The following is a 12,349-nucleotide window of genomic DNA, read 5'->3' as shown; positions in this document are numbered from 1 at the left end:
GTAAAATGAGTTCATATCCTATGGTCTTGTTGTAATTGAGGAAATAAGATCCTCTCATACATATTGCTGAAAGTTGACTGTGATAAAAGTGAAGCTTGATGGATAACTGAATACGCATCCTTATTTTGTACTTCAACCTATACGCATATGCATACTACGTTTTCCCTGTATACATAATTGAAGAACACGCAAGTCAGCAATGCGTACTCCGGACTATGTAATCCAATTAGATGTACAGAATAATTACATCATTCATCCTTTTTTATTTTTTTAAACCCAGAAAGGAATGGCAAACTATTTAACTCTAACCGAAGAAATTAGGATCCATGCTAAACCGATGTACCTATTATCCATTTTTAAAATAGTTTTAAAATCACATTGAAATGGTGAACCGTTTAATTTTAACCAAGGAACATTAGCGCCCATGTCTTAATCTAGGTTTAGGCTTTATGTCTTAAAACCGACACCCAAAATCCTAAATCAATGTATCTTCTATCTATTTTTTAAATCCAAAAAGGAACAGCGAACCCTTTAACTTTTACCGAAGAAGATTAGGGTCTATGTCTACATCGATGTACCATTTATCCATTTTTAAAATAGTTTTAAAATCCAAATACGAACGGTGAACTTGAACTTTTTCAGAAGAGGTCTATACAGGCTAAACAAGGGATAATGGCCAACACTTCATGTGCTCTCCTTATAGATGGCTCAAGCCAAAGGATGGATGCACTGAAGATAGGGCATCCTAAGACCAGAGAAGTTCTTGATGAGAAAACTGAAAAAGAGGTGTGTGGAAGTTCAAAGCAATCTGATGAAAATGATTTTTATACTCTGGAGGACCTTGATCAGATGGAGAATAAATCTTATGCTTACATGGCTAGGAAATATCCCAACATCGGGATCAAGATAAACAAGTCTTTCAGAACAAGATCGATGAGTGAAAATCAAGCTGGATTCAGCAAAGGGAAAAATGCTTATACAAGATCAGGATCTGGATCTGGGTATAAGACTAGAAGTGTTGATAGGGCGAAGATTAGATGATTCCTTGAAGAAAATCCTTGGTTCAAAGAATCCTGCAGATATGCTGACCAAGGTGGTTACCAGTGAAAAGTTGAAGCTTTGCATAGCTTCAACTGGCCTTCAGAATTGATTGATGAGAAGGCGCCGCACTAGTTTGAGTTATTGATTGAAGTAGTGGATTTTACTAGATTTACAAGTGAAATGAAGTGAAGATGAGGTCAGACTCAAGTGGGAGATTGTTGGGTTTGTGTAGTCAGATTCAGAATAGGATTTGGTTAGAAATGCTTGAACTCCTATTAGATTTAGATATTTCAAAGTTAGACTCCTATTTTGATTAGGCCAATTTCTTCTCTTATAAATACTCCCATGTAATTGTAAAATCACAACACAACAATTTGTAAGAGATCAATAAAATTAGTGTAGCTTGTGGAGTAGGATTTTCCGAACCACGTAAAATCTTTGTCTTGTGTGATTGTCGTTTATTTTTCTTGTTCTTGTTTATTCGTTTTTTTTGCTGGACAACAAAGGTCATGGAACCAAATTAATTTGCTGAAATATCAACATGTCGAATCATGCACTTAAAAACATATTCGTAAAAATAATTTTATAAATAAAATATGATCTCCCTCGTTCTAGTTATATTAAATAATTCATAAAAATATTTATCTCAGTTTGTTTCATATCATCGTTTGGTAACAAAACATGATCCCGTCGTTCTTAATAATATATCTATCCAACTAATATCTCGTCAGAGGCGGACCTATGCTTGAAGCACTGGGGGCATGGGCCCCCACTCAATTCTCAGCCCAAGCCTTTTATTTGTTGAACTTTAGTACAAGTGCCCCTGTAGTCTATCATAATGGGCAAGTACTTGCCAAAAAACAAGCTCAATTCATTGAAATTCTAATCCAACAGTTTAGTTTAGGTTCAAAATATTATATTATTACCAATATTCAGGCTGATTTTTATCATGTAAGAATCAATAAACTCGATTAAATGAGTTGTTATGCCCCCAGTGAAATTTAATCCTGAATCCGCCACTAATCTCGTCATAGCCTATCACGCGATTTGGCAAGTTTACATCACCCCTTTGTTGGTACTTGGTATTGTTGACAAGATCATGAAAGGCTAACTAATTAGGGCTTTGTCTTAAATCTATTATAGATCGCACAATTCAAAATTCCAAACAATCCCTTTACATAAATAAACTTAAATTTCCAAATAAAAATTAAAACACAATTTATTGCGTTGACCTGCTAAATGATCAGATAGGCAAAATCTTTAATGAGTAGGTTTGATTTAAATTTTGTGTAATGTAGTGAAGTTTCATATTTGTGATGAGAGTACTTGCGACGACCCTCACAAGAGTGTGCTACCTGACTATGTTCAACTTCTCATCAACAATTGCGAAATATAATAATAAAAAGTGCTATATATATATCTCCCATAAAATCAACAGTGAAGACACTCTAATTCTCTTAGAATACAAATTTCAATGTCAACTTTGAAGAAGAAGCCATGTAACTAGAGCTGGCATAATGTGGTTTTGGTTTCGTTTTGGTTCTTATAAAATGAATTTAGTTTGGAGAAATGAACCAAAACCATTTCCAAACCATATATTAATAAATGTTGTGATGGTTTTAGTTTGATTTATGAGTAACTAGTTTAGTAAGTAAAAATAAGTATTATATAATAAACAAAAATTAATACACTCATGTGATGATATAATGAATACTAAATATAACAATAGTGTGGGTGATTGTTTGAGACTCTGCAAGTAAGGTTATGAGTTCGAATATTTTGTGAGAAATGTGATATAATAAACTTTGAGTTGATGTAGTGGTTCAAACTTTTAGCTTCTGCAAGTAAGGTCATGAGTTCGAATATTTTGTGAGAAATGTGAGATTAGAAATCAAACCAGGAGTACTGGGAAGAAATGTGATCTCTAAAATGATTTGATATATTACGATATTTAATATTTTGAATTATATCAAAAAATAGAATTCTAAATGTGATCTTTTCGGAATTCATTGGTCAAAGAAATTTATTTTGTGTCCTTTTAAACGTCGTATAGAAAATTATCGAGTCATGCTAATTTTTGTGGTTAATTGAAAGAAGCCAAATTATTCTGTTATTTAATTTGTGACGAATATATAAATCTATTTTATCCTGAAAGTTCAAAATTTTATAAAATCGATAGTGGCGGTTAATTAGTACTACAGTCTACCGTAGTTGGCGTCGTAGGACAAATGCAACTGTAGTGACGGTATGGTTCGAAACCAAAGAGTCTAGGTTAGGGTTTACACGTTTCGACTTATAATTGGTTGTTGGAACTTTATTGAGTAAAATTCTCCTTTTACCCTTAACTTTCTTTTTTCTGTTCCGTCAACGGTGCTGCATAGTTAACAGTAAATTATTATAAACTTGTAATTCTGAAATTTATTCTTTTAAAGAAAAATATTATCTTTAATTATGAGATTGATGAATAAAAAAATTGATAAATTTATTTACTGTGAAGAATAGTCATCAACCTCGTGTAATTTAGTGCCATGTTCACATTTTATAGCATAATAAATTAAGAAATAAAATTACCACCACTTTTTATTTAATCATCGAACATATAAAATATTTTTACTTTTATATACTTCATGAAAGGTGGTGTTATAACTTATAAGTGAAATTTAATAATCAGGAAATAAATATTTTTCAATCCTAAATAATCCCCTTTTAAACAAATTCACAAAAGATACTTAAAAGGTGACCACACGGTCAAAACTACAGTAGCATACACAATACACTCCAAAGAGCACCACATATAGATAATCCTCTTCTCAAAAATGTTAGAAACTTCACACACTAGATCTACCAAAAACAAACACAGATTACCTTGCTCTCTCACGCCGACGATCAACATATAAACACACACACCACAATCTTATCTCTCTCTCTCTCCCTCTCTCCGCTTTCCAAAACACGATTCAGAACACACAAACCTGAAATGGCATCAAATCCAGCGAGACGTAGCTCCGATCATACAGTCGAACCTAACGCTCATTTCAAATAACACTCATTTCAGTATCTCAACGTCGTTTAGCTCGCAAAAAATCGCAGATCGGGGAAGTGTTGTATTTAAAGTCGCGGATCTGGAAGATGCGCTCTCTCTCTCTCTTCCTCTCTCTCAGCTTTACAAAACACGATTTAAGCTTACAAACACACGATTCAGGACACACACCAGATATGGCATCAAATCTAGAGACAAGTAGCTCCGATCGAACAGTCGAACCAAACGCCGCCGTTTTTAAGCTCAGATCCGAGTTTAAACCTAAACCTAGCCATTTGTTATGTCAAATAACACTCATTTCAGTATCTCAACGTCGTTTAGCTCGCAAAAACTCGCAGATCGGCGAAGTTTTGTATTTAAACTGGCAGCCTTTAACAGTATTGCTCACCAGTTTGTTTTTCAGGTATGCGCTACTTGGATAATACATTTTTATGTCATGTTTATTTTTACTAAATTTTAATTCAAAAAAATATTTGACTCGTATTAAAATTTTATGCTTAGATTACGTCTGTGGATTGTTATTTCTTGACTCAGTTTAATGTGTACAGAGTTTGTTAAGCTGGTTATTGTTTAAAGTTTATCGTTAATTCTATGATATTAATGTCATACACACACGCAGAGACTTATTTTTATAGTATTTTATAGATAACATTATATTTTTTTATAATTTTATATAAAATGAATTATAAAAATTGTCTTCAATTATAATCCATGACATCAGTTATAGTAGCTTTTATATGAACTTGATTTATTTTTTATTTGTACTTTTATTCACTGTGATAATTAAATTAAAATAAGTAAATTGGAAGCAAATTGAGAAATTGTGAGCACTTAGAGAGATATAAAACACATTTGATAATGTGTAATTTATTGTTTTTTATATTTTTTTTTTCTTGTCATTAAATACTAAGTGTTAGAAGGGCGGCAGAAGTTCAAATACAACATATTATACACCATATACACACACAAGCTTACATTGCAAGATTTGGTTCCAAGAAACACAATGGCTGATGCAGGTAGTAGTCTCTCAAAAAATGATATCTCTTTCTATGTGTTTCTTAGTTGTAATTTATCAGTGTTTTATCTTGATGGTTGGGTCTGCATGTGTTGGATTCCAAGATATACACACACATATTCTACACACATACACACACAAGCTTACATTGCAAGATTTGGTTCCAAGAAACACAATGGCTGATGCAGGTAGTAGTCTCTCAAAAAATGATATCTCTTATCTGTTTCTATGTGTTTCTTAGTTGTAATTTATCAGTGTTTTATCTTGATGGTTGGGTCTGCATGTGTTGGATTCCAAGATATACACACACATATACACACACAAGCTTACATTGCAAGATTTGGTTCCAAGAAACACAATGGCTGATGCAGGTAGTAGTCTCTCAAAAAATGATATCTCTTATCTGTTTCTATGTGTTTCTTAGTTGTAATTTATCAGTGTTTTATCTTGATGGTTGGGTCTGCATGTGTTGGATTGCAGAACTAGGGTTTCCTTTAACAAAAGTAGGTAGTAATCTCTCAAGAAACAATGTCTTTTCGATCATAGTTTATCAATGTTCTGTTTGGGTTTTAAGTGTTCATGTGTTTGGATTTCAAAACTAGGGTTCCATTTAACATATTTCTTATTATTAGTGTTTTGTTAGCACATAATATATGTGTTAAAATTATGACTAGGTGGGTTTCGAATCTTAGGTTATATTCCACTTTAGTTTATTCTTTTTCGGGGTTTGATAGCAACTGTGTAGCCAAAAACCTAACACAAAATAACATGTTGTGTGTTTCTTATTATGTTCTTCTGAATATTAGTGTTACATTTAGTTTAGATGTTTGAAATGACCTTATTTAACTCCCATGCTTCAGGGGATGGATTTGGCAAAGAACAGAACTTGCCTTCAGCAGATGGATTTGGCAATGAACACAACTTGCCTGAGGGAGATATCAACTGTAAGGATAATTTAAACTACCTAATTTATAATTATATTTCTCACTTTCTTCACGAAGCTTTAATTTTATTTATCCTTAACATTACTGAATGTCCTTAGCTTAGTGTTGGCAGTGGGCTCATATTATTATATCTTTTCTAATAGCTCATATCTAAAATTACTGCAGGGGCCACGTTGGATTCATGGTCTCAAGAACTGGAGTTGGCCAAATTTGATCAGGGATCCACTGTTGAAGTTTCAGGTAAGTGAACATGTTAACTTTTTTTTGACATTCTATTGCTCAATTTTTTTCCACATGTCTTTGTCTATTTTCCTTTAATTTTCTTCTGAAAAATTTAGAATGGAGATAATTTTCCCATTACGTAAAAATAATTCGGGTCATAGCATTATTCTTGTATATTTATTTTTAGTAGATTGACATTCCTTAGTAATTTAAACTATAAAAATTTGAGACTTTGTGTTTTGCTTTTTTGGCTGTAGGATATGAAGGAGCATCCGATTTGCCTGATATAAAAGCTACATTTAACGGTATGTATAAATAAAACTTTACTTTCTATTTTAAAATTTTCGCTAATTTTGGAAATATCTCTCTCTTTCTTGCGATGGTGTGACTTATAAATTCATATTTCACTTTTTTACAGACCCAGAAGTGGATGAATTGATTAAGAACGAAGCATCCTGTATGAATTAATAAGTTTTCATATTTATTTTCAGTTGAAACTGTTACAATTTGGTAATTTTACTGTTGAGTTTTTTGTTTATATATACAGGGGGTGTTGAAGCAGATGCCAATTTGGTGGTCAACCAAGACAACATGGCGTTCAACCAACAAGGTACTAGTGTAACTCGAGCATTGTTAAGCAAACCCAGGTTTTGCTTTCTAAATAATCTACTTTAATCTGATTAAATCTGAAAAAATTGTTTGTATTATTGTGCAGAAGATAATGTGGTGGCTGATGCACATGGCAGTGGGGTCCAAGTAGTGGCTAATCAGGTGCATCCAGCTGTTAACACATTTCAGTTGGCTCTTGAACATCTAAGTAACAGTGATGCTAGAATCCGGGCTCTCATTCAAGCACATCCGCAGCTGCCAGTTTTTGATGGCCATGGGATGACTACATTTCAGAAGTTGATTAGGGCTTTGATTGAGGCAGGGGGCAGTCAATCAACGAGGCCCACAAGATTTCGTGAACTGGGTAACCTGTGCCAGAATAATGTAAATCCTCAATCCGTTGCTGGGCTAGGTGTTGAACAGCTCGTTGCAATAGGTGTTCATGGCCAAAAAAAAGCCACGGCTATCATTTCTTTTGCGTCTGCCTTCTTAGACAACACTGATGAGGAGATAGATCAAGTAGCGGCAGATACTAGCCCACTTCTCTACCGTAGGTTTTTGAACGTTAAACAAATCGGACCCTACTCTGCACTATATATGCTAATTTTTGGAATTGGGCGACTTGATTTTATGCCAGCTGGTGAAAAGGATTTAAGAAGCAGAATCCAGAGGCATTATCATGGACATGCAGATGCCAACTATGAGAATTGGGAGCCCTATCGAGGTTTGGCTGCATGGTTGATTATGACTTATGTGCAGAAATAAGGAGGAGGGTGACTGGATGAAGCAAACCGGTTGTTACTTGGATTTACTTTGTTTTTGTTTTGAACTTGTGCACAAAGTTTGCCACTGGCTCGTCTCTATACTATGTAAAAAATATAAAGGTTGAAATTGCTTGTATTTGTTTGAATTTGTTTGAAATTTTATATAGAAATGTGACAGTACTGTATAATTCATGTTATGGGTCACGTCAAGATAATTTGTTTTCACTTACAAATTACTGCCCACTGTTAAATTAGCAAGTAAATGTTGTTTAATTTACTGATATCTGCATGTATGTACATTCCTGTCGGTCGGTAGTAAATACGTAAGTTCAAAAAATTGCTCAGAACGGACCACACTGTATGTATGCATGAAAACTTCTTTTGCTTAAAGGTGGGCAATTGCCTCAACGCCTGTGTACCTTCTTGCTCTAAGTACTAGTAGAGCAAATTGACCAACTTAAAATTTTGCACTTTAATTTTAAACGTAAGGTACTTGCTTACTTGCAGTCTTGCAACCTCCCCCGACGCATACGGAGATTTCTTTAGGTACATAGCACAGTTCAAAAAGGAAACTACCAGAAAAAACAATTTTTTTTAAAATACTGATGTATCAATATGTATACAGTAAGTTTTCAAACGATAATATGAGATCCCGTGTGCGTTTATATGTCCCAAATTAAAATTCGTCAAGTGTCATATCACAGTCATTTGGTACAAGTTTGTGGAATATTTTTGAGTTATTAACCAAAAAACCCAACCAACTTGTCATTTTTTTGCCAAAAAACCTTTTAACTTATCTTTTCACTAACAACCCCAATAAATTTTATTCAAATCCTAAAAAAAATACAAAATAAACCATGGTTAAAATATACCAATCTGACTTGTCAAGTATCTTTCCATTATTCACATCTTTTTATACATTTGTACGTCAAATAGTGCATATTCATTAATTATACTGATAATTAATTATAAAATTTTAATTTCATAAACTCATATTATAGAGAAGATATTAGGGTTTTCATATTTCTATCATAAATTTATGGGGTTATCTATTTTATGTAATCAGAAGGTGTGTGAAGAGTTCAGCATATGGATGTTATTCCTGAGCTTACGTAACAAAAAATATAGTGTCCTACATTTTTATTTTAGTCTATTCTTGTGGTGTGGGGTGGATTATTTGCTAGATTCAGGCTTCCCTCTGGTTCTTTTGTGGTGAGCAGCTTTGGAGAGGATGGTCCTCTCATTTTATTTGCTGGCTTGAATAAAAATATTCATTTATTTATTTTATTTTTTGATTAATTTACTATTTTTTGATTGATTGTAATCATGTTGTCCCATAAGATATGTGATGATTATAGTTAGTTCAGGTCAGTTATAAGTAACTCTAGTTAATTTTTTTCAAGGATTTAGTAAAGTTGATTGGGGTTGTTCGTGAAAATAAAAGTTTAAAGGTTTTTTGGCAAAAAAATGATAAGTTAATTGGATATTTTGGTTAATAGCTCGAATATTTTTGGGAAACGTAGCGCATTTCATTTTAAATAAATGTAAGTCTAAATGTAAAGACAACCCTATCTGTTACATAGGGATAATAACTCAACAATAGAACAGGACAAGTAAATAACACTACGCCTGCACCGGAATCGGAAGATACGAAGACAAAGGTTGAAGAAGCCATCTACAGTCTTGAAGGAATAAGTTCACTGGAAGAAGTTCATTAATATGTTCATGCCTCAGTGAAGAATAAAGATTGAAGTATTCAAGATTGTGGAAGCAATGAAGATGTTGTTTAAGTACTCGAAAGATTTCAGTGCAACCCCTGAAGCAAGATATTTCTATGTATCTTGGTTGGTTATTTATAATCAACAAACTGAAGCATAAACTAACCCGGAACCGACTGATCAATGTTTGCTGACAAAGACGGTACAATGTTTAACTTCAGTGTTAGTCGCTTGTGAACCAGACCAGTGCACTAAGCGTCAGCACGTACGGAGCTTTGCAAAGTATTTATCGATCGAAGAATTGATCCAGTCATATCAAGTCATTTGTTCCAAAGCCAAGTCAAGCCAAATGCCAGCTATGCCAATGCTTACTGCTCAAATGCCATATGTCAAAGCTTCCACAGAAAGCCATATCCAGAAGTGACATTTTATATATGTGTGCACTTATATATTTGTATATGTACAAATATAATTATATATGTATATATGTATATTTAATTAAATATAATATATATAATATATATGTATATATGTTTTTTAAACATATGTATATGTATATTTATATGTATATATATTTAAATAAATATATATGTATATAGTATATGTATTTATATTTTACATAAACATTTATATATTTAAGTGTATATATATATTATATTATGTACATAAATATGTGTATATTTATATCTATAGATAATTATATATATATACCTATATATATATTTATATTTATATTTACATATAATTTTATGTATATTATATATATTTAAATATATGAGAATATATTTAAATATATGTATATATATATATTACTATATGTTTATATAAATATTATTTATATACATTTATATATATATCTTTATTTATACATATATTTATATAATATTATGAATATAATATAATATAAATATATATAATGGTGCAAATTTGTCTAAGTGATCACTACAGGGGAAGCATCATCACTGATGAAGCGCAAACTTTGACTAAGTCAAAGTTTGCGCCTCAACCTTCCTTTAAACACTTAGAAAATTTCTAAGTCACCACTGTCACACTAAGGATGAGTGTTTGGCGCAAAGTTTGACTGAAGGGAATGGCGCCACCTTTGACCAAAGTCAAAGGCGCAACCTTTGACTTTGTCAAACTTGGCGCTAACAATTCTCCTGAATTGTTTTTCTAAGTAAGAAAATCCACTGGGCACAGAGGAGAGTCTCCTGGAGCGCAAACTTTGACTAAGTCAAAGTTTGCGCCTCCAACCATTATCTCTAGGCGCAACTTTGAAGAGCTGTGGAAAATTCTAAGTTGATCAACACTGTGGAGCACTGTATAAGCGCAACTGTTGACTGAAGTGGCGCAAAGTTTGACTTCTGTAAAGGTGGAATGTATTTGAGGCGCAACTTTGATTTATATATATATATATACTCATATATATGTATATGTAAGTTGCGCCACCCCTTGGTATTTTCTGAGTTAGATTTATTTTTATAAATCGAATCCGTCCAGGACGAACTCAAGTCGTCCAGGACGAACTCGTTAACCATGGTTAGTTTATGAAAGCCTATAAATATGTGATTGTGGTTCTCACAATTTACATCATCCTTCGGGATGGATGACCAAGTGCTTTGCACAAACTCTCTCAAATATACACACACCCTAGCCTAGTTTTGTACCATAAATATTTGTAGTGGATAGGGCTTGTAATATTTAGAGGAGTGGTCATTGTAGCCAACCTTCGGGTTTGGATTTGTAGCACCTTCGAGGTATTTATCAATATACAGATATACCTTGGAAAATATTGTGTGTTGGTTTAATATTTTCATATCCTCAGAAACCGACCCAATAAATATCCGGAACACGAAACCCATTACAGGACTGCAATTTATTTATCCGCAAGATTCGAAAGAATTTTAAATTGTAGTGAGTATCGTATTCAACCCCCCCTTCTACGATACTTTGGACCTAACAATTGGTATCAGAGCCAGGTTAATTGATATACAAATCAGGATCCTAATCGTACGGAAAATCAAGAACCTAGCTTTCGATATTTGATTAGGGGAAATGTTCTTCCGGTTTGTGTTGCTGAATTTGTCCGTAGGCCTAAGCAAGGATTATCCGTCGGATACTGAACTTTGGACTGGGACTTATAAATTTATACTTTAAATTTTAATAAGTTTATTTTATAAATTTGACTTAATTTATTTTAAACTTATTAATTGAGTTTATTATGAATTAATTAAATTTATCTTATAAACTTAATTAAATTTACTTTATAAACTTTGCTAAATTCATTTAATAAATTTGCTTAAATTTATTTTAGACTTGTAAAGTTTACTCTTAGACTTTATCAAGTTTATCATAAATTTTTATAAATTTATTATTTAAATTTGTATAGTTTATGATTTAAATTTAAGTTAAAATATAAAATATAAATTTAAGAGGATTTAACTGATTATGGATATAAGTTCAAGTTCAAGGGTTCAATTTCATTTGTTCTGGAAGCTATGATTTAATTGGAGACGAGACACTTGAATATTTTCAAAAATTAAATTTATTTAATAAATTTTAATATATTTACTAAATAAATTTGAAATAAATTTATTCTAAACTTATTCAGTTTATTATGAATTTATTTGAATTTATTTTTTAAATATAATTAAATTTACTTTATAGATTTAACTAAGTTTATTTTATACTTTATTTTCTTTCATCTTTTAAAACTTATTTTTAAATTTATTTTCTTTATAATTTAAACTTAGTTTAAATAATCAAGTGTCCCGTAACCTTTTTAATTATTCTACTCCAAGACAAATCAGATTGACATTTAGTTGAGACAGATCAGGCTGACAGATTACAAGACAAACACCGGGCTTTCAAATACCAGATTCTCAGAACCGGTAATGGAAGTACATTGATGACCCAATCCAATTGATTTCTCAAAGGATTATTAGAAGCAGTTTTCTATGTTCGACAAAGATGATTGTGATTCGAAGAAGATTCTA

The 12,349-nt window shown here is 32.2% G+C and overlaps 1 protein-coding gene across 1 annotated transcript; it reads left to right on the top strand.

Moving 5' to 3' along the window:
* Positions 1 to 672: 672 nt before the first annotated feature.
* On the top strand, positions 673 to 7,771 carry LOC108220303 (uncharacterized). The gene is made up of 8 exons (XM_017394038.2): positions 673 to 1,015; positions 4,473 to 4,484; positions 5,957 to 6,040; positions 6,206 to 6,280; positions 6,520 to 6,567; positions 6,681 to 6,719; positions 6,810 to 6,872; positions 6,978 to 7,771. The coding sequence occupies exons 1-8, from the start codon at positions 673 to 675 to the stop codon at positions 7,634 to 7,636; spliced, it is 1,323 nt and encodes a 440-aa protein (XP_017249527.2). The 3' UTR covers positions 7,637 to 7,771.
* The last annotated feature ends 4,578 nt before the right edge of the window (positions 7,772 to 12,349 follow it).

Source organism: Daucus carota, chromosome 5 (assembly GCF_001625215.2).
Source record: "Daucus carota subsp. sativus chromosome 5, DH1 v3.0, whole genome shotgun sequence".
Lineage (NCBI taxonomy): Eukaryota > Viridiplantae > Streptophyta > Magnoliopsida > Apiales > Apiaceae > Daucus > Daucus carota.
The sequence above is the reverse complement of the archived record's forward strand: the minus strand, read 5'-3'. Positions and strand labels throughout refer to the sequence as shown.

What these genes read in the sequence shown, in the direction of transcription:
- LOC108220303 (XM_017394038.2), top strand. Translation starts at nt 673, where the DNA reads ATGGCCAACACTTCATGTGCTCTCCTTATAGATGGCTCAAGCCAAAGG. An exon ending in ATCCACTGTTGAAGTTTCAG is followed by an intron (nt 6,281 to 6,519) that starts GTAAGTGAACAT and finishes TTTTGGCTGTAG; the next exon opens with GATATGAAGGAGCATCCGAT. An exon ending in CATGGCGTTCAACCAACAAG is followed by an intron (nt 6,873 to 6,977) that starts GTACTAGTGTAA and finishes ATTATTGTGCAG; the next exon opens with AAGATAATGTGGTGGCTGAT.